Source organism: Hydractinia symbiolongicarpus, chromosome 14, assembly GCF_029227915.1.
Source record: "Hydractinia symbiolongicarpus strain clone_291-10 chromosome 14, HSymV2.1, whole genome shotgun sequence".
In the NCBI taxonomy this organism is placed as follows: Eukaryota; Metazoa; Cnidaria; class Hydrozoa; order Anthoathecata; family Hydractiniidae; genus Hydractinia; species Hydractinia symbiolongicarpus.
The window spans coordinates 13,276,492-13,300,280 of NC_079888.1; the positions used below are offsets into that span (position 1 = coordinate 13,276,492).

Here is a 23,789-nt window from a genome sequence, read left to right on the forward strand (position 1 = left end):
CACTAATTAGTATTATACGTAATCTCTTCTCTGATCTTTTTTTTCTAAAACATTAACATTAAAAATCTAATAATATATATTTCGTAAAGCAATGTTACAAAATTGCAAATTTTTTTAAAAGCAGAAAATATTAGTGTTTTCTCCCACACTTGCTTGGCATATTTCTTGTCTCGAAAATCATAACTTGCTTATGTAAGCAAATTCGCCATTAGCGTGAGCATGTGATAAGAAAAAGTAAAGCTTAATAAAGTGTTTTTGTTTTTTTAGAGATACTATAGATCAGAACAAAACTATTAATAATTGAATTCTTTATCCACAACAAACATCCAAAAACCATTTTTTTATTTTATAAAACTTTTGCTTTTATTTCTAATTGGCTGGAAAATAATTTTATAAACTAAAGAATTTTGCTATTCTTTTCTTTTTTGTCGTGACAAGTTTTAAAACCATAGGAAAAGTATTGCTTTGTTATAAATTAATGTATATGGGCAAAGTCTCAGGCAATTAATATAGCTCCTAATAGCTTTTTGCAATTTCATCGTTGTTTTGATAGCTTTTTTTAAGCTTATCTTCCACGAATAAACAAGTTGATTTCATGAAAGAGCTTGAAAAGTTGTGTAAATAAATTTTAGCGCGTGCGATCGCACTCACACATCTCCACACGCCTAAAACTAATTTGGGTGTGTGGTTTTCAGGCCTTAGTTGCATGTCTAAAATCCAACAGTACTTGTGCATAAATTAAAAAATTTTATGCCATTTATAACAAAAATAAACTGCCTGAGTTGCAGCAACATAGTGAGAATATTTTTGTTAAATTAGTTATAACACAAATGAGGAACAAGACAGATTATTTATTGTAACATATTGAAAAAATCTTGCTGCATCATACCATTTAAAAACAAGTTTTTAGCATGCAAGTATTTATTTTTATCTTTTACCTTGACAGCTTGTTATTTTTATAAATCAAAACAAGAGAACAAATTTATCTGAATGCTTGTTTTTAGCAAGACAATTTTTTTTCTATCTCAACAATTAATTAAAAATTAATATTAATTAACAGCATGTGTAAAGCAAAAATACAAGGAAAAATATGCTTGTCATGCTGGTCAGGAAGCTTTGATTAAACAAGAACCATAGAAACAATTTTTTTTTCATTGACAATACTGTGATACTAAGTGAAAATTAAAAACCCCAAGACCTTAGGGATCGCCTCTGAAATCGTTTTAAAAAAAATCGTTTCATATCTTTCATTTTTTAATTAGCATAGCATGTGATACGTATTTGAAACGATTTTAAAGTAATGTTTAACCCTTTTTCAGCCTCTATTATAAAATATATTATGTCAAAATAAAGTGGGTAATCCAGTAAATTTTCTAAAAACCGATTCTTATAAAAAGATGTACAACTTCTTAAATTATGTAATATGCAATTTAAAATCACACATTTGGTCAGCCTTGTTTACAAATTATCTTTTTTATGGAACGCTAGGAAAAAGGAATAGGGGTAAAATCGAAAACATGAACTATATATTTTCTGTAATATTTTTCAATTATGTAAAATTTAGTTAAAATTTACTAAAAATGTCTTTATAAAAATATATATTTGAAAATTTACTGCATAAACTAAAAACCCTAATGTTTCATAAGACACAGTTAAGTTAGGTGGAGAGGAGCTTCAGTGAGATTTGTGGAAGGTAGGAGGGCAAGGTATAAGCTTTTTTGGATTGGTAATAGTGATGGATATGGAGGAGTTGGCATATTCGTTGCAGAGAAGTGGGTAGAAAAAGTAATAGATGTTATGCGTGTTAATAGTCGTATTATAGTGATAAAGTTTTTGATAGGTAATAGGATTGTCACTTTTCTGTCAGTTTATGCTCCACAGTGTGGACTCAGTGAGGAAGATAAAGATAAGTTTTATGATGAGTTAATAGCAGTCACATCAAAGTTTGGAGACACTGAACTTGTCATGGTGTGCGGCGACTTTAATGGTCATGTTGGGAAGTCATCTGAAGGTTATAGAGGTGTGCATGGAGGCTATGGATTTGGGAGCAGAAATAAGGAAGGGGAGAGATTGCTTGAGTTTGGAATGGCAACGGACATGGTGGTTTGCAACACATCATTCAGTAAGAGACAGAGTAGGCTGATAACATATGAGTCAGGTGGTTGTAAGACACAGATAGATTACTTTTTGGTTAGAAAGTCAGACAAGAAAGTGGTGAAGGACGTGAAAGTTATATCGGGGGAAGAGTGTTTTTCCCAGCATAGGTTGCTGGTTTGTGATATTATCTTGAAGAGTGTCAGAGAAGCCAAGGAAAGTACAGGCCTCGTCGAAAAGTCTGGAAGCTGAAGGAAGAGATTGTAGCAAGACAATTTAGTGCAAAAGTTCAGCAGTTAGCCTACAATAGTCAATGTGATAGTGACAATGTTGAAAGTACTTGGACTACTTTGAAGAATTGTCTTCTAGAAGCTTCTGATGATACCTGTGGGTGGACGAAAGGACCAGCTAGACATAGACAGACCTGGTGGTGGAATAATGAGGTTGACCAGTGTATAAAGGAAAAGAGGAAACTTTGGAAAGAGTGGAAGTCAGGTGGTAGTAAAAATATTTACTTAGAAGCTAAGCGTCGGGCTCGTACAGCAGTGTATAAGGCAAAATCAGAAGCAGAGAGAAACAGATTTGCAGATGTGTTAAGAAGGGAAGACCAGCGCAATGAGGTATTCAAGATAGCAAAGCAAATGAAGAAGACTAATCAAGATATTGTAGGTGAGAAGTGTATACGTAATGATGAAGGTGTTTTGGCTAGCACAGAGGAGGAGAAAAGGGTAGCTTGGAAGAATCATTATCAGAGGTTGCTTAACACTGAGTTTGATTGGGACGAGGATAATTTGTCTGATGATGATGTCGTAGAAAGGCCAGCCATGCAGATCAAGACAGAATGGGTAGTGGAGGCTATTAGGAAAATGAAGATTGGCAAGGCTGCAGGAGTATCAGGTATTGTTGCAGAGATGGTAAAAGCATCTGGATATATTGGAGTTGAGCTTATTACAAGTCTTGCTAACCAGATTATAAAGGATGGTGCTATTCCGAGTGAGTGGCAGTCGAGTGTAATAGTGAATTGTTTCAAGGGCAAGGGTGATGCATTAGAAAGGGGTAACTATAGAGGTTTGAAGTTGATTGATCAAGTAATGAAAGTTATTGAAAGAGTGATTGATAAGTTACTTAGAGAAAGAATTGATATAGATAAGATGCAATTTGGTTTTCTTCCAGGGCGTGGCACTACAGATGCAATATTTTTACTCAGACAGCTTCAGGAAAAGTATTTAGGAAAGAGAAAGAATCTCTATTTTGCCTTTGTAGATTTAGAGAAAGCTTTTGATAGAGTGCCACGTAAAGTTATTTGGTGGGCTATGAGAAAATTAGGTGTGGATGAGTGGCTAGTTACGATGGTTCAGTCTATGTACAGCAATGCTAGAAGTCGTGTCAGGATTACCGATTCACTTAGTGATGAATTTAGTGTAAATGTTGGTGTACATCAGGGTTCTGTACTTAGTCCTTTGTTGTTTGTTCTAGTCTTAGAAGCGCTGTCGATGGAGTTCAGAACAGGTTGCCCATGGGAGTTATTGTATGCAGATGATTTGGTTCTCATAGCAGAGTCGATGGAAGAATTAGTTGAAAAGTTTGAGAAGTGGAAGAAAGGACTAGAAGAGAAAGGGCTGAAGGTAAACACAGCAAAGTCTAAAGTCATGATAAGTAGCATTGCAGCCAAGTGTGACCTTGTAGTTGGAAAGTGGCCTTGTGGAGTTTGCAGGAAAGGGGTTGGTAGTAACTCAATTTTTTGTCAGACTTGCAAGCATTGGGTACATAAGAAGTGCAGTAGTATTAGTGGAAGGTTAAGAGCTGGCATACAGTTTGTATGCAAGCGTTGCAAAGGTGAGATTATAGAGAATGAAGTATTTCCAGCTTTAATGATGTACAACAGTGGCTCGTTGGAGATAGTTAAGAACTTCTGTTACTTAGGTGATATGTTGGGCAGTGAAGGGAGTGTTGGAAGAAGTGTTAATTGCAGGATAGGTTCTGCTTGGAAAAAGTTTAGAGAGTTACTTCCTTTATTGACTAGCAGAGTCCTGTCAATTGAGGTAAAAGGTAGGTTGTATGAGGCCTGTGTAAGAAGTGTTATGTTGTACGGTAGTGAGACATGGGCAGTGAAGCAGGAAGATCTTGACCGTTTAGAAAGGAATGATATGAGAATGGTTAGGTGGATGTGTAATGCCAGTCTGAGAGACAGAAAGAGTTCAGATAAGCTAAGAAGCAGGCTAAGTCTCTGTAGAATTAAAGATGTTATCCAGATAAGAAGATTGAATTGGCTGGGGCACTTGGAAGGAATGGAGGAGGATAATTGGGTAAGAAAGTGTAGAGACTTGATAGTTCCTGGGGCAAAGCCCAGAGGCAGACCGAGAAAGACTTGGCAGGAGGTTATAAGGACAGACTTGATAGAGAGGAAGTTGAGTTTAGATCTAACACAGTCTAGATCAGATTGGAAGAGGTTCATTAATATACCCCGTCCAACCCATGCTAGCATGGAAAACGGACGTTAAGCCGAGAATGATGATGATGATTTCATAAGACACATATGACATATGTCTTATCAGCTGCAGAAAAAAAGCATTGAACAATCATGATGATTGCACAATCCATGTTGTGTTGGATTAAATATCTCCTTGGTTATGCACCGATAATTTTGTGCCAGCAAATCTACAAATGTTTTGTAGTGTCCATTATGAATTTCACTCACTTCAAGACAGGGACATGTTCCTCTAAATTTTTCTGTTATGCTAATGAAGTTGTTAAATCTTGGTGGAAGAGATTGGCAATGCTGGCAGTCTTTTGATGAGCACCTGAAAAACTCTAGCTGGTATCCTTTTTGATTAGCAGGTTTCACGAAAAATTGGTATACTAATTGTAGTTCTGACAATTCTGGTTGCTCACAGATTTTTTTGGCGGAAGCATCTGCAAAGGTCTTGAGGAAACTGCGCGTTGTTTTGATATGCGGTAATAAGGCATTATCACTGAGAAGGGTTTTTGCTACAATTTCAAACCCATAAGTTTTTTGATGCCAGAATTTAGCACACTATTGTCACATTGTCTAAAACTTTAGCCCAGTTTTTTTTATCACTAACCGCAAACACAACTCCTTCAATGTTACCCGATAAAGTTACGCCAATGATTTGTTTAGTCAAATACGACTAACTCCTTTCGATCGGATTAAACCGTAAATGCCCAGGTGCATAGCATTGCACGATCAGCGAAACCAACTTGGAATTCTGCCACAGAAAACCCAGTGACATAAATTTTTTTATCCCTTTCACTGACCAATCAGGTCTGTCAGCAATTAATACGACAATACAACATTCAAAACATTTTCAAGTTTGATAAGTTCCATCAAATGATTTACATACATTACGTTTGTACTTTCTAATAACCGTGACGGAAAATGTTTTACAGTCAAATTTCCATTTCGTGGCCATTTATTTTTTTTTCTTTTGAGTTTGTCTTCACATATTTCTGCTTTGCTGTTGATGAAATTTGTCACTGTGTCTCCTTCAGGCAATGACCGTTTTCTTGTTTTTCGAAACAAAGGTTTAGGAATGGAAAATGATCGACGCCTCTTTAACTTTGTTTGGAGTACCTAATAACCAGCAGGTACCAGTTTGCAATTCGCAAGTGGGAAATCATGATCATCAAAATTTGGGGCATCCTTTTTCAAATAAAAAGTTCGAGGTCGGCTACGACGGCTGGTTTTCGGGGTCCCAACCTCAACCTTGTTTTTGTTATCAACTGACAAACAAAGTGTGTCAACATCGCAAACAGTCGCCATTGTGTTCAGTTTGGCAGAACACGAGCATCTAGCAAGTTTTTAAATCTCCTGCTCAAAATTGTTTTTCGACGAGGCGGTAAAGTCTATGGATAGTATTTCTACTTACGGTGATACCCATTGCACTTTTTACATGTCGAACAATATTCTGTAAAGTTATGCCATTGGTATACATACATACATATACATTGTATCGCTTCGACGTCGAAGATGTGCTCTAGCTGAGTTTTGTTCTATATAATTTCTTATGCAGGGCACAAGATTGTGGTGTTATATATGCGTGGAATGATTTTTATTTTTGCTTATCATTTCTAAAAACAAAAGAAAAAGCTGCATAAAAAAGAAACAAAAAACACACCATTTCTCATCGCGATATCAAGATTTCTAAAAGAAAGTCTGAATAACAAAACAAGAACAAAACAACAGTGCCATGCTGAATTCATAATAAATCCAAACCTCGATAAAGTTGTTCAACTTTCTCTTTGTTAATATGTTTCGTTTCCGAATCAGTGTCGAACATCCAGTCACTATCGTCAGTTTCATAAAGTTTCTGAAATATTTTTCATTTTAAAGGAAATTGTTAGTTTTAAGAAAAACTGTTTATTTTTATTTTAAAAAACTGTTTTACGATGATGTCGATGTTGTGTTGAATAAAAGAAAGAGAAACAATAATTTTACATTTATATATAAAAGTTTAATTGGTTTTTAATTAGTTCAACATGGTTTCAACATTTGTTTCAATAACTTCAAAGACTTTTACATCGTATCACAAATAATATTTTGACAATCGTATCTAATCAATTCAGAATTTTTTTCTAATCGCTTCAAAATAGTTTCAAAATCGTTTCATTTTTACGTAGTTATATACAAAATCTTTTCACAAATAAAAAATGAAACATTTAATTCGTTTCATTATACGACTATGAAACGATGTAAAAAAATATTGAAACGATTTTCATACAATGAAAATCGTTTCAATTCGTATCAAAACTGGAATGATCTTGGAGACCGTAACTTACATGCTATACATAGTTTTGGTGTGATGTGCATTGCATCCCTCCAATTTGATTTCCTTGGTTTTGATTTCCTATCCTACATTTACTTGATATATAAGAAAATCTTCTAATACTTACTATCTATACTAAATGTACTACTTGTATATGCTTTCTGTTTCATACATATAAATAGCTTTAACTATACAGTTCTGAAAGTGATATAACATGTATATATACTAGATAGGTATAGCAGCAATGCTAGTTTCATAAATGGAATCAGTCAAATCTTTACATAAAACTTGCATCTCTTTGGAACTAGCTAACTTTCTTTAATCTCATTGCTTTTATCTTTGTAATAAATTATTACATGTAAATATAAATATATTCATGTTGACAATTTCTGACATATAATTTTGTGTTTAGTGATCTGATATTGACAATGTATGACATATAATTTTGTGTTTAGTGACCTAATGTTAACAGTGTATGACATATAACCTGATATTGACAACATATGACATATATTTTTGTGTTTAGTGACCTAAGTTTGAATTCATTTGTTGAAGTTCCTGATGTTTCGCGGTTGCAGCACCTTAGAGTTCTTACACTGTAAGTATCTCTTTTTTTCAGTTTGGAAAGTCAATATAATAACTTTAGATGTTGTTTATATGGAATCTTAAAAAAAATTAATAAGGTTAGACCAAGTTGTTTATAATGAATGGTCTTTGCTTTCAAACTGTGTTGATAGGTTAGTCAACAAAACATGAAATAACCATTTAATCAAAATTTTAATGTACCAACAATCACAATTATATTCTACTTTTGTATTGCAATGGGTTTGTCAGGTCCATAACAATTTTTGCAATGAATTATTTTAAGTCTTTATGTAGCAAAACACAGGTATATACCAATAAAAAGATTTATTATCATTATGTAATTTTGAATAAATAATATGAATAAATGTGTCATGCAATAAAAATTTAAAAAAATAAAAGTTAACCTGAAAAATATAAAGGATTAAATCCTTGAAAAAATTTGCAAACATTCACTTTCTTGAATTATCTATTCTATTTTATTTTATTTTATTTATATGTATTCCTTTATTATTAATTGAAATTGAAATAGACATTTTTAACTGGGATTTTTTACACATTTATGTTTCGTGAATTTATGCTTTTGGGAAATTTTGCGACATAAACATTAACAAATTTGGGCAAAACTCACAAAATTCGTTTCTCCACCTGAAGTAGGTAATATTTTATTTCATGAAAATGGTACATAACAATTTTTTTAATAATATTACAACACAAATTTGACTGCCTTTGCCAAAATGACAATTTTATAAATGGTTTAATAAATCAGGATGGTTACTCATATATGTTACCTCTTCGATTTGCAATATGTTAATAAAAAAGAAAACATGAGAAAACCTTACAATACAGTAACACGCCACAATAACTTCAGTTAGTGTACTACTGTTGGTTTTGACAAAGAGAAAGTCAAAGCTGTCTCAAAGTATTATGGAGAATATAAAACTCTTAGGAACAACTTTCAAAAAAATTAAGATATTAATAATATATTTTTTTACTACCAGGGGAAATTAGTGTTTTCAGAATGTGAAAAAAGATTAATGTTTTTCCAAACAAAGTGTATATTCTCAATGTATATTCCAAGTTATGGCCTGCAGGTAATTTTCTATTGTAATTTTCTATTGTAACACTTTCCCATAGAATAAAGATTTTAATAAATGATTTGTAGGGCAAGAAATTATATTCGAAAGATAAACCTTACAAGGATGTCAAACACAGGTTTACTAAAAGTGCTGTAAGTTTCACTTTTGTAAAAGACAGTGTTAACTTTTTGTAGGAATCTGTGTAAATAATTTATAAATTAAAAGCTGTTTTGCTGTTGTTTTGTCTTTTTTCTGTCTTTTTTATGGTCCTAATCATACTAAATTTTGGAGCAATTGATCTTAAACGTTACTGCTTTAAAGAACTTTTTTGCCAAATATATCTGATTTTTAATGATTGTAGACTCTTTGTAGAATTTTTGGCCAATGTGGAATATTTTTTGCAGTCATCAAGTTCTTTACGTTTTTGTATTCCTAAAATATTTTCTGTTACTTTAGAGACCTCAGCTACAATGATATAACAGACATATCTTTATTTTCTCTACCCTTCCCGCAGCTTGAAAAACTGTAAGCATTAACCTTTTTTTCTATTGTACATACATAAGATTTCTAGTTTATTTTTACACTCCTTAACCAGAAAGATGTGAACAAATAAAGAGAATCATTTTGTAATTAGGAAACAAACTTGATTGGGTTGTCCAAAACCTAATTTTAAATTTCAGGTATTAACTTAGTGCCAAAGTAAAGTTTTGATTCTGCTTTCTAAATTTAGTATCTTGTTATTAACAATTATGACAATGTAAAATCAATAACACTGTTTAATGTATATTATTTCCTTTATATCTCAGCTCGTTACAACACAACAATATTAAAAACCTCGACATTGTCCGGAATAGTACGATGCCTAAATTAAAAATTTTGTAAGTGAATTTTTACATTCAGGCTTCAATTATTATGTACCAAAATGTGTAGGTATGTTCTATGATGATGTAATGTCACTGCACTATTTTCAGTCTAATTTAAAAAATTTCCCTTTCTAGAGTGTGTATCCTTTATTCATTTTCCTTCAGTGTATGTTTTTTCCCTTTTCCAATTACTGAAACCAAAAAAAAACTTCCACTCCAACCTTCTATGATATGTTGTCAACGTTGCTGACAAGAGACAGGTCATATGCAAATTTCCAATCCTGCATTGTTAATCTAATGCATCAAAATCTCTTATTGTTTTAATTCCTACATTATACACATTAAATAGCAAATTTTAGAATTTTGATTCCCCATGTTTTTTATTGCTAGTATTTTTGTTATAGACAAGCTGGATACAATAGCATTGAACAATTGGTGTCTCCTTTAGATATGAATTGGGACCTAACTGCTTTTCCATCCCTTCAAATCCTGTGAGTTTGCTAGTAACTATCTATTTAATATGTGAAAATGACAACTACTGGCTTGTTCCATTAAGCTGTATTGTGTGAAGTATAGTTCATTTTATTTGTTATCATATTTTAGTGAGTTAAATAATAACAAGATATCAGCCATCAGCATGTTTTTGACCCGATTTAAGTTTTTGAAAAAGCTGTAAGTAATTTATTAATACATTAAGCATAAGCAACTACTTTTGATCAATTCATTATTTTAAACTTAAAGCGTTCTGTTTAATTAAGTTCAATTTTTATATTTTGTATTTCAAGGATCTGTGTTTCTGAACCAATATGAACTATGAAAAATACAGGATTTTCAAATATATTTTATTGTTTACTGTGCAGTGAGAAAATGTGAACTATCTTTTAGGGTGTTATCTCACAACAGACTAATGTCGTTAGATAGTTCTTCATTTCTCCGAAACAGTGATCTTGAAGAATTGTAAGTGTTCTGTTCATGTTTGTGTGACGGTTTGGTGTGGGTGTGAAAATTTGGCAGACTCACATTTCCTGGTTAAGATTGCTAAACTTAATGTCCAATGAATTGTGTTTGAATCTGTGAATATTATGCAACTAGTTAAAGACTAAAAAAATCTACTTGGCAGGAGAAAAATGGAAAAGTATAGGTTGTTTAAGGAGTTTTGCTGATGACAGTACTGTCTGTCTAAGACCTTCAAATACTGAGGAAAAAAATTTATAGGATCATGAGCTTTTCACACAAACATGTAGGATAAAAGGGTTTAAAAATTTTGCTAAATGTCAGCAATGATCCATCAAAATACAAAAAAAGTTTTTTAGAAATTTATTGACCTGTTGCCTTAATGTGATAGATCTTGAAACGCTGGCCAAGAAAATTTATGGGATCATGTACTTTTGACAAACGGTTACAGATATATTGGAGTACCCATTGGTTCAGTTCATTACCCCACGTTTGGGACACTTACCCAATTTGGTCACAGGTTGTCTCTAGTTACCCACACAGTGAAAAATGATTGATGTCATCATCCCGTTTCCAAGTTATTTAGCCTCAATCTTAAAAGTGCAATGCAATTGCTTCGGTAGTTTTAAAAATGCTATTGACGTCAATTTAAGTGAATTGAGATCATGCTGTAACGTTTGGAAAGATAACAAAGAAGACATAAATTTCTCTGTGACAGCAAAGGAAAACAAATGCATCCACTTTGCTGATCACAACACAGTTTTAGTAATAATTTTATAGACTAGTTTTTTAGTCTGTGGAGAAATTCATTTAGGCAGGAAAACATTAAAAAAAATCTAACATTCAGATTTTAATATTAATTTTATGATAAGTAAAATAGTAACCACCAAGCAATGAGAACCGTTTGTTTCGCTTAATAAGAAAAAGCAGTCTCTTTAATAACATTTAGAATTGAAAAGGCAAGAAGTCATCTCCTAGGAGTTTACATCAGGAAGACACAAAATGTTTCGAGTACATGTGAATTAAATAAAATATAAGAATTCTTACTTTGCGGTAACTGTACTAGCCTGTTAGCTATTCAAACAAAAACAAAGTTAATACAGTCGACTCTCTCTGTCAATTTTCCAGAGTGGGGGGATAAATCAAATTAGGGAGTGTCTCTCTAATTCGAATTTTTAGGCGGCAAAGTAGAAAAAACTCTCTTGGTAGAAGCACTGCGTTTTTGGAAGACTGGTTTTTCCTTTGTCAAGTTCAAGCAAGGCTTTGTATTTTAATTCGAAACTCACTTCTTTTTTATCTGTTTTTTGATACAGTAGACATTCTCTTGAGTTTGAATGCCTTTATTTTGGCAAAATTTGCTTTCAAAACACCATTTCAAAACATGAATTAGACAGAGAATTTCTCTGTTTGGACCTAAATTCTAGATCAAATTTCAGAGTTTATCGAATTAGAGTATCGAATTATGGAGGTTCTTAAGGAAATTTGACGGTGACCTTAAATTTGATCGAATTAGAGAGAGTATCGAATTACGGAGGTTCGAATAAGGAGAGTTGACTGTATAGGCAACTTAAAAATTGCACAAAGCTAGCTAACTTATATATAGCTAGCCACCCCTAGTCTAAAGATTTTTTGTTATAAAAGTAACTTAAAATAAACAACTGTTCTCTCACTTTTTAATTTTCTATCCTTGATAAAAACAGAGAAGAAAGTTACTTAATAGCCTAATTAATAAGCTATAGCTAGCTCCTGACTCTAACTTACTCAACACATCTATCATGACAATAAAATATATATATATATAACTTGACAATATATAGCTAGCCATGTAGGGGGTTTGTGGGAGCAAAAGTAATTTACTAAAAATTTAAAACACCAATAAGAAAATAACACCCGAGCAATAAATCACTCCCCTGAGGTAATAACAATATTTTAAACTGGGCGAGCAATCTGAATAAATAAAATAAGTTTATAAACGCATATTTTATAACAAAGTCTATTTTATTTTTATTTTTTTACGTATTTTGGCTCTTTTTTACTGTAAATAATAAGAAAGAACATTGATTTCCATGTAAAATGAATTGATATTGCTCAGCCAGAAAAACTTTTTTTGGAATTGGAGGAGCAATTATTGGCTCAGCTAGTTTCTTATTTCTCAGAATTGGGCGAGCCTTTGCGTGAGCAAGAGCAATTGCTCTACCCTTATTGGTAGGCCTGAAACACCTTAAAATTTCCTTTGTAACTGAACTGCATTTACTTTCTGTCTTGTGGTTTCTTCCTAAACTTTTAACTTTTTTTAAACTTTCTTTGCCTTGCTTGTTTTAAAAGAATTGCTGCCTAAACAAAAAATAAATGATGCATACAAAATATGCTTTTCCAACGATTATCATCATCATCATTATCATTCATCATCATTCTCGGCTTAACGTCCGTTTTCCATGGGTTGGACGGGGTATATTAATGACCCTCTTTCAATCTGATCTAGACTGTGTTAGATCTAAACTCAACTTCCTCTGTATCAAGTCTGTCCTTATAACCTCCTGCCAAGTCTTTCTCGGTCTGCTCTGGGCTTTTCCCCAGGAACTATCAAGTCTCTACACTTTCTTACCCAATTATCCTCCTCCATTCTTTCCAAGTGCCTCAGCCAATTCAATCTTCTTATCTGGATAACATCTTTAATTCCACGGAGACTTAGCCTGCTTCTTAGCTCATCTGAACTCTTTCTGTCTCTCAGACTGGCGTTACACATCCACCTAACCATTCTCATATCATTCCTTTCTAAACAGTCAAGATCTTCCTGCTTCACTGCCCATGTCTCACTACCGTACAACATAATTATTATCTCTATAATAATACAGAGAGTGTGTCTGTGACAGGCAAAATTGATGTGTTCGTTTTCTTTTGATGTTTCCGAAAAAGTTATGTTTTATATGTTAAATTTTCTGATGTTACGGCGCGACGCAATTTTTATCCTGCCTCAGTGGATTTTTCCACGGGCCTTGTCAACTTGTATATATTATAGTACGAATTGTTTGTGTCAGGCATAGTGGATGTGGTCATTTTCTTTTGTTGTCGCCAAAAAATGTCTTATTTTTTAACTGCCTAGACGTTACGGCACAACGTTAATGCACTAAGACTGACGTCAATCCATTATTCTAAGAATAGTGTGAAGCCATTGCATATATAAACATGACGTTATTAACATAAATTAACCTAGAATTTACATTATAAAACACAATTGACTAAAGACATTATACGTGGAAAGATAACATTTGAACATTGAAAGGGTGACATTACAATACGAAACGACATATAATATTGATTTAACAGTACATTTACATGCAATCATAAATAGAAGCTCTCTTCGCAAACGCAAAGTCATTGAGATAAATATCCCTATCTAGCGTCAATCTTAACCCCGAACACATAGAATTGTCAATTGTAGCAACAAGAAACAGATCTTTGTTCATATGACATTCGTTGCTAGAGATACCGGAATGGACCGATTTTTCAGCAATCATATCGACTAAGCGTTTAAAGAAGGCTTTGCACTCATCGCCTATCGCACCATTTGTCGCGAATAGAAGAGGTGTATAGGAACCATTCTCCACTTGAAGTATGCGTTCATCATACTGCTTCTTCTTTTCCGTTTCGTTTTTCTGGAAGGTTCTGCTTATTTCCATATCCCTGTACCTCTGAGCGTAGGCATTGAATACCCTTATGTCTAAAAATACTCTTTATTCAGGAATCCAGAAAATGTGTGCACTCACATCCAGTCTTGATTCATTTCCGTTGTTCATCAGGCGCTTTTAAGGATGAATAACTTAAAAACAGTTGGAAATAACTGACGTCATCTCCTGCGTGGGAGGCACCATCTGTGAGCGAAATTTAAACACCAATAATTCTGTAACTGTTTGTGAAAAGTACATGACCCTATTTATTTTCTTGATCAGCGTTTTACGCTCTATACAATAAAGGAAACCAGGTATGCATATTTCTAAAAAAATATTTTTGTAACTTAGTGGGACATCAGCTGTCGTCAGCAAAATTTCTAAACTCTTAAATCACGCAATCCTATACTTTATTTTCATCAGCGTTTCAAGCTCCGCACAATTCAAGTAACAGCTGAAAATTGTGAAAAATAATCTTTGCGCATGGCAGTTGACTGCTGACGTCATTAAAATTCAAATGATGGATCTTTGTTATTTTTTTTTTTTTTGCCTGAGTGTATTTTTCCACGGTCGTTATCAACTAGTCTTATATAATAATACGCTAAGTGTGTCTGTGTGTGTTTCTGTAACAGGCAAAGTGGATGTCTTCATTTTCCTTTCATTTGCCGAAAAATGCATGTCTAATATGTTAAATTTACGGCGCATCGAAAATAACACTACTTTAACGTCAATATCTTATATTAAATTAATTAAGCCATTACAATGCACCTAAAACTTTAAGGCCAAATAACTTGGAAACGAGATGGTGACGTCAATGATTTTTCACCGCGTGGGTAACTAGGGACCACCTAGGACCAATTTGGGTAATTTTCCCAAACCTGGGTCCCCGAATCCATTTCGGAATGGATGGGTTGATGACGTCATAAAAAACCTTCAAACATTAATATCTCTGCAACCGTTTGTCAAAAGTATATAATCCTATACATTTTCTTGATCAGCGTTTTAAGATCTACACGATGAAGGCAACAGGTATACAAATTTCTAAAAAATAATTTTTTGTTTTCGCGGATCTTTGCTGACGTCAGCAAAATTTTTAAACCCTTATATCTCATTAACCGTTCATCAAAATCACATGATTATATACATTCTCTTCATCAGTGTTTCGTCGAGCTCTAACCAATAGAGACAACGGATAAACTGAATTTCGTCAATTTGTTTTTGCATATGCACTGCTGACATCAGTTCTCTTTGTTCTCTTTTCCAATGTACTCCTGCCTATGTGGATTTTGCAGTGCAAATTTCTGAAGAATTTTTTTTCTTGTACTTTAGAGGACTTTACTAACGGCAGCAAAATCTTAAAATTTTAAAACACTTATATCTCCTCTTGCGTTTGCGAACAAATATGATTCTATACATTATTTTTATCAGCGTTTCAGTCTGTACGCATTACAGGCAACAGATAAACTACACTTCGTCAATTTTTTTTGTATATGAACTGCAGACGTTAGCAAAATCTGCAAAACAACCTAACCTTCTGCCTGAGTGGATTCTTTCACGGGCCTTATCGGCTAGTATATAATAATTGCAAGCACACTACTGTTCTAATTACATTTTATTATATTTGCTTTGATTGTTATGGAAAATTAGAAATTTCAGCAAATTAGATGGCTTTATTTTGATCACGTAGTTTGGTTTAACAAATAAATTGCTTTGTTTCACGTGATTTGAAAAGGTAAAAAAACAAAGTTCATGCTTTTCAAAGAGGACCTAACATCAGCATAAGGCTTTTCTTTTATAGATTGAGATTTCAAGTTAAAATGAGTGGCTCTATTGTTTAGAACAATAAAGAAATAAGAATAATGACAATCCTCGTTAGAATTTTAGTATAAATTTTTTTTAAAAGTAAAAATAAACGTGTCCCTTATGCCTGTCACAAACACACGGACACAGTTAACTTATTAATGTAAGCAATACCTTAATGTGCCATGTTGTTTTACATGTCATTTAAAGCGCAATGTCACATCGAAAGGTCCCATGGCGCATCTAAAAATTCAATGACGTAGCTAAAAATGAAAGTTCCACCTGTAATTTAGATATCTTGATCACAATCAATTGTCAAGTGTTACGAATCTCTGGTTTACCTTCAAATGGAAGCTCAGAACATTGTAAATAACCTTTTTACGTTTTTATTTATTATTATAAATATATTTTGAATGTTATAATAAACTTTAACCAATGTCTTTCACTTTACTTAAAACGTTGATGTTGAAACACCTAATTTTGTATTTTTAAACCTGAACAAGGGCCAAATATCCTTAACCCCAATTCGATCCAGGGTTTTTCGAACATACTATGACCAGGGGCGGAATCTCAATAACTTTTCATAGGCTTGTTCAAATTGAATCAAACTTGGCACACTTATAGTACGTCATAAAAGGAACAAAATGGCGGCAATAAATTTTTGCTTGAGTCAGCACATTTTCTGTGACGTCATCAGAAGCTTAAAATTTGTTAAAAATGCCACTATCTGCTTAAAATTTAATTACTTTTGTTGTAGAGTGAATTTTTAACTTCTGCTTGACTTTTCTGAAAGCTAAATAAAAGTTATTTAACATATCTTCCGCTTTTTACATGGATAGCATAAAATATTGCCAAAAATTGCCCGAAAATACGGTTTTTTTCGATTTTCGGGTAAAACCCGACAAAATCGGGAAATCAGATTAGTCACATGTCCAAATTATGCAAAACGATTCTTTTTGATAAAACAAAGTAGTGTTGCAAGTTTCAAGTTCTAAGGATAATCCTAACAGGAGTTACAGGAATATTTTCCTCCTTATAAGGATTTCATAGAGATTTTTAGGGGTAGTTTCGAGTAATGGCCAATATCAAAGCCACTGAAAGGTATGGGACCTAAAAATTTAGCATGCAGGTGTCTAATAGATAAATATTAAAACTCAGTAAGTATCTATCATAGCCATATAACAAAGCAATAAGGAGTTATTAAAAAAAACCGTCAGGGGGGCGAATAGGGTTAAAGGTTAACTGACGATTGAAACAAGTTGTGCTTAAAATGTTCATTATAATGTGAATTTAAGCTGTTTTATTTTTTTATTTGTGAGCTTTAGTCCTCGAGATATTTCAGGTCAAAGTAGTCCTACAGTCGCCGCCATGGCAGTGTCGATGGGGACTTTATGTTCGGTAAAATACTAACTTGTGTAAAGTAAGTCTGCGTAATTGTAAACAAACACATTCTGAATGAACGAATCGGGGAAATGCTAAACTGTGCCTCCTGTGACTGTTTAAAAGTAATTTTATTTATCATATTTTGAAATAAATTTCTTTATCAGTTTCTCCGTTATAAATATAGTTTAAGAGTTTTAGACATGAGTTAGTTATCAATTGGAAAAACCTAATTATTACCTGAAATGAAATGAAATTTTTCTTGTTATTTTTGTGTCATAATATCAACAGGTGCTTCATTTAAATGCTAGATTCAAAAATAAAACTTCAAATGATTATGCACAATAAAACAAAACAAAAACAGTCTCAAAGTTTTTCTTTATTTCCCTACTTTCGCATGTTGTTATTGTTAAAAGTTTTTCTAAGATGTTGTTAACCATCTGGATTTTGCAAACGGGCAATACGGGTTTTTAAGCATTCTGATTGGCTTAGCGCTCTTGACAACGGGCTGATATTTTGCGGTATTGTCCGTCGTCAAGAAAAATAGTAGCTTATAATGTAAATGTAAACAAGCACGAAAAAACAGGTTTCAAGAAGCATTCAAAATGAATATTACCAAGTCCTACAACACATTTATCAAAAAGAAACATTTTCATAGCATAGAAACAAAAGCGATGTCAACTTAGCTGTTAAAATAACCAAATTCAGCAACATTCTGTCTGGATGCTTCTTCAACATACTAGTTGACTATATCCAGTTTTATCAAAAATACTAAATACAGGACGACGAAATCATAACAAATACGTCTCTTCTCAATTTCAGATTCCTTCCTTCAGCTTTGTGGTTACCAAGTCAATATAGTCATGTTATTCTTGGCTAGCTAGCCAGTTAAAAAAATTACTTCAGTATTCGTTGTAACTATATTTTAGTTGCGCATTTAACTTTAAACATTATTCTGTATGTGTCGAACATCATAATGTTTTGTTTACAAAGTTTTATTCTATAGGAACTTTCGAATTTTAAATAGAATATTTGTTTTTAGACAGGACTGTTTCGAATTTTGACCTCGAGTGTTCACGAAAGTAGTGGTAGTGAATTATATTATAAGAACACTAAACCAAAATTCTTATTTTTTGTTTTTATTTAACTTAGACGGTTAACAAATACAATAATAACCGATTACCCCATGCTGTACTGAAAATATCGCCCTCAGTTATTGCACCGACCTCGCAAGCTCGGCTGGCACTTAGACCTCGGGCGATATTTGGCGGTACAGCCCGGGGTATTCGGTTATTATTGGATTAATGTTTTTCTATTGGAGTTTAACTTGTCTTTTTCATCGCTAAAACCTCGCGATAAATTATAAGCTCTCTTGGAAGACCAAGAGGTGAGTGCATCTTCACAAGACCTGCTGAGCTATGTAAACTTTGTGACGTCACAAAGCAACAAAATATGTACGAACCAAGTTGGCTTTTATTCAATAATGGCGGCGACTGTTAATGTAATTATGGCTTTTTGGGGAGGAAATTTGGTCATAATAATAATAATGCTATGCTGTTTTCGTATTATGAAAAAATGTTTTTATTACGTAGAAACATATATGTAGGTTTTTTCGTTAGTTCTCCTTTAAATTATTCATGTGAATTTACTTTTCTAAGATGTTACTTTCCATATGCGTTATTGTAAGGAAAAACACTTTGTTTTGTAGGGATCTAAGTCATAACCTTGTTCACCAATTCGACCAGCAAGCATTCGATAGTGCTCGAAATGTTAAGTATATGTAAGTGCATGTGTGCCAATGTATTTGTTTATTTCAATCAAACCAATAACATCCTAATAGATTTTTGTATATTCCTTTTACCACTAGTTAAAGTGGATGAACCCACTTAACTATTTTTTAAAGTTTAAAGTGATTTTTATCACAAAAGGGTTGGTTGTTAACTGCGCTTGTTCCAGCTATTATAAAAATGTAAACAGATGTTTTATAAAATACAGAACATAGTTTTCAGGAGATGTTTAATAGGTGCTTTTAAAGAAGAATGTAAATTATACTCGCCTTTGCCATTCACAGACTGACTTACCATGGTATGTTATATAAGAGATTCTATAGTTTAGTATTATCACCTTTTTTTATTTTTAGCGACTTATCTAATAACAACTTGCAATCTTTGGACACTGGCATGTTTTATCAGCTACAAAATCTCTCTTACTTGTAAGTCAACAGACCTACTTCCAAATACGTTTTTGTTCCGCAAAATTCACATCCAAAAATGCGGAATAACATGAAAACGAGTTATGAGCCGTTTCGTGATGCGGGTTGTTTACATGCAAGTTTGAAGAACGCATTAACAAAATGTTTAATGTTGTAGATTTTAAGTGCAACTCTTTTGGTATATGTCAGCTAGCTAAACCTAACTTGGCCACATTTTAAGGATGATGTGATTACATTTTTATTTTACTGTTTGTTAGTTTATTTAGAACTAAAACTTAATATACGGTTTACTAACGCTCAGTGGCACTTCTTCATATTACTGTTGTCAGTTCAAAACTAGCTAGCTTTCTAGTAGTCAACCGGCATAAATCCAGTAGCCAGCTAAAGCTGCAACACTGAAAAAATATATTGGGAATTTTATTTTAACTCTTTCCCAAAACCAATGTTAAGGATAGGAACAACGCTAACAGAAGTACCTTAGAGGTAAGTAACATTGACTTTAGGGGGGAAGGAAGGAAATAGTAAAAATGATTTTAACTTCAAGAGTAATGAACAAAGAATATTTTTCCAGGATTGTAGCTATAGTTAAGTTGCATGCATAATAAACAAATCATTTTCAACATTTGTTGCGTGCAATGATATTAGAATTAATATTTCAGACTATTGACTGCCTCTGTGACTACTCTCTTATAATCATACATTTGTATCAAGCATTGTGATGGTTTGGGATTCTCTTCGTCTTTCAAAATAATCGTTTTAATTCGTATATTTTATTTGAAAAGATTTCTATACGATTTTAAAACAGTTTTTAATAAATTTTTTTTCAAAAAAAGTCGTTTAACATTCGTTTTAAAATAGTTTTTAATCGCTTCGTTGAATTGAAAATCGTTTTGTAATCGTTTCCAAACGGGTATCAGTTTAGCTAAAAAGTTATCCGAAGAAGAAAGAAATGGATAAAATGGATAAAATAACTATAAAATAAAAACTAAACATTATAAAGAAAAAACAAAGATAATAGGCAATGATGATAATGTATCATATTTTTGAAACAAACCATGAATATTACCAAAGTTGATACTAACTATGCATAAAGACTACAAACACATTACGTTATCTGCAAAATATTGACAGTCGCTTATTAGTGACTAAAACTGAATACTGAGAAAATTGACTTTGATGCAAAACTAAGAAAAGGCAAGCAAACTTTCAGAAAAAAACTGACGAAGAGCTGAATTTTAATGCGTACTACATACTAAAACTGGAAAAATTATGAACTATAATAAAAATTACTATAATAAAGATAAATAAAATTGAAAAGTGAGTGATGATGACACACGGGAGAGTGAATTAATGCAACGTCAATTAAAGGAAATCACGTATCAAAGTGGTTACTGATTAACGGTATTCCACCTTAATAGACCACGTCGCCTGTTTATCAGGATCAATCTTGCCTCCGTTTCACGTTTAGGTGGCTCAGGCTGCTCCTGCCAGCTGTTGCGGTCCCTGGCCCCAAGGCAACGCCACACCAGGTATGACACCCGGACCTGGGACCTGGATTATTTTTTCTGTCTTGCAGGTATGCGTGTTAAGATAGATCCTAAAGTACAGAAAAGAATATATAAGACTCAACTTTTTCTGCAATAATTTGATAAAAGTATGCGAGAAAATTAAAATTTAAAAAGAATGGTATTTTTTGTTTTGTTTAATATATACAGGAATTGTTGTTTCAGTATAATAAATTAATCGTTTTCCAAACGAGTCCTGTTTTTGTACAAAATAAAAGCGTCTATGTGTCATGAAGATTTAATCAAAGCCTAGAGAACTTGAAATATTCAAACCTCACAGTAGGTGTAGAGTTAAAATATTTTAAAATACAAATTCATGTAGTTTCTGTAAGAACTTATTTTCATTTTCTTCAGTGCGTATTTCTTTAGGTAGGCTGTTGTATACAAATCCACCTTGGAAATAAAAACTAATTTGAGCTGCTTTTGTTCTAACTTTTGGTAACTTTACCGAAATCCCGTTGTTTCTAGACATTAAGTAGGTCACATAATTTCGAAATACTTATGCATAGGTGGTGGAAATTTTTCGATAACACATTTTTCAACCAGCTGGCATGATCGACGTTTAACGAGGGTTGTAATCGGACTTATTTTATAAATTCTGGTTGTCGTTCCTATTTATAATTGTTATGGCTCTACAATGGATTTGATCAAGTTTTCCAGTTTCGGTTTTAGTTTTAAATCGACGGTTCCGCAGTAGGTGAATACTGGTACTACAATGCTCTTGTAAATAGATTCTGCTGCTTTTGTGGTTAGATGTGGTCGCAGTTTTGACTTGAGATGTGCCGGTACTGAGCTTTTTATATTTCATTTAAAAATTTTCATTCGGCGTAAGTGTTGGATCGAGTTGAACACCTAAGAACTTGCACAAATTTGTGTGATTTAATTATCTAGTCCCAAAAAGCATCGATTCTGTTACCCTTTTTTAGATTTAGGGAATAATCGTGATTGGTTAGCCATTTATAAGCTTCACAATCTATTGAATTTGTCTTGAATTAATGCTGAATTAGTTCCGGAGACATAAATGACGGTATCATCTGCGTATTTGATAATGTTGCAGTGACTTAGGCAATTATCAACGTTGTCTAATTGAAGTATAAACAAGGGTTGGACCAAGAATTGATCATTGAGGGACGCCATTGTACACAAGGTATTCTTGTGATAGACATTATTGAAGCTGAATTTCCATCAGTGCTAATTCTCTTATCGCTCTGGCTTTTTTGACCCATTGATCTTTTTTCGCACTGGTGGAAATTGCAGAGCGACGCTTTTTTTGCTCTTATCGCCAAATTTCAGTGCGATAGTCAGAGCGACAATTATCAAAAAGTTTTCGCCCAAAAGTGCAACTTCTAAGAAATACCGAATGTTTTTTTAAAAAATTTAAATAGATTGTATTGAAATGTAACTTACACATGTTGAGAACAAGAAATAGTTTCATATGTGTTGTGAAACGAGCAGTCTTGTAATAAAAAGTTTTTATAAAATGGGAAAAACAAGTAGGTGCGACTTGAATGAATATTTAGCAGAGGCTGTTCGACATTTTTATTATGTCTGTACCACAAAAGTTGCAAAGAGTATCGAGAAAAAGATTCAGTGGCAAATGCGTGGAAGAAAGTTGAGGAGGAATTAGAATGTTAAAGTTTATCCTTGTTTTTCAGTTCAATGCGCTATATTTTTGCGCTGTTTAACCTCAGCGTATTCAGCTTGTTCTATTACTTTGCCTATTACTTTATTATCGTGCAATTTCATTTCTTGAAGCAGTTGATTATACACTCCTTTTAATTCTTTTTCTCTATAAACTTAACGAACCCAAGAAATAGCGATTTTCTTCACCTCTTTTTCCTTATACTTTTAATGACTATTAAGGCAGCTACAGCTTCTTTTTTTTGAACTGTCTGCCATCTTGAAATGTGTGTGTTCACATAAGAAAATTTCGCACGAATAATAATTTTTATTGGCATGCTATCTCACTGAAACTTATTTGCAGCGTAAAACTTCTGTCGCACTAAAAGTTTGTGTAATATTAGAGCGATAGGAAGATTCGCACTGGTTGAAATCCACCTTTAAAATTGATTTGTTGCTTTCGGTGGAACAAATAGCTGTGAAACCAAGACAATTCATTACCGGATATTCCGTAAGAAGGCAGTTTTGACAGCAAAGATAAGTGACTCGCGGTGTCCACAGCCTTGCTTATGTCAAGAAAAACTGCTCCAGTAAGTTGTCCTTTCTCAATATTTTTCCTGATATCGTCGAGAAAGAGGGTGGTAGTTGAACGTCCTGGTTATAAACCAAACTGGCTATCTTTCAGGAGACGGTTTTCTCAAGGTATTCCATGAGTTGACGGTGTAAGGATCGAGTATTTTCGATAAACAAGGTAAGTACTAATATAGGACGATAGTTATTAAGAACAGATTTAGATTCGGGTTGTTGGTGTTTTCTTGAAGGATGTTTTTGTTAAAGTTCTCTTTATATCATATTGTTGACTTAATTGCGTTGGCATTTGCAAGCTTTCTCGTTAGTCTTCGATTTTGATTTTTGAAATTTCCTATGGAGAACATCTTGGGTTTTTTTTGGTTATTTAACTCTGGAGTTAGCTAGGGACATACGTTCCTATTTATTCTTTTTGTTAAATGGGGAGCATGTGAAGCAGCATCTCTGTGTCTAGTGTCACTCTTGTTGCAGTTTTAATGTTTTAGTAGACGGGGGTCGGTACCATCACTAGCCAGCAAAATACATTCTAAATAGTTGTTTTCTAAGTCTGTCCTTTTTGTAAAAGGTATTTATTTATTTATTTATTTATTTATTTATTTA

At 33.1% G+C, this 23,789-nt stretch overlaps 1 protein-coding gene across 2 annotated transcripts in view; it reads left to right on the forward strand.

Moving 5' to 3' along the window:
* Positions 1-23,789, forward strand: part of LOC130625856 (leucine-rich repeats and immunoglobulin-like domains protein 3) — a 56,432-nt gene that overhangs the window by 9,907 nt on the left and 22,736 nt on the right. The window contains exons 2-11 of one of the 2 annotated variants that reach the window (XM_057440969.1): positions 7,405-7,476; positions 8,626-8,691; positions 8,996-9,064; positions 9,346-9,417; positions 9,807-9,893; positions 10,006-10,074; positions 10,288-10,359; positions 16,118-16,189; positions 18,913-18,984; positions 19,345-19,416. In XM_057440969.1, the coding sequence (XP_057296952.1) occupies positions 7,405-7,476; positions 8,626-8,691; positions 8,996-9,064; positions 9,346-9,417; positions 9,807-9,893; positions 10,006-10,074; positions 10,288-10,359; positions 16,118-16,189; positions 18,913-18,984; positions 19,345-19,416 (723 nt within the window). The remainder of the gene's footprint in view (positions 1-7,404; positions 7,477-8,625; positions 8,692-8,995; positions 9,065-9,345; positions 9,418-9,806; positions 9,894-10,005; positions 10,075-10,287; positions 10,360-16,117; positions 16,190-18,912; positions 18,985-19,344; positions 19,417-23,789) is intronic. The other variant, XM_057440970.1, reaches the window with a different exon arrangement.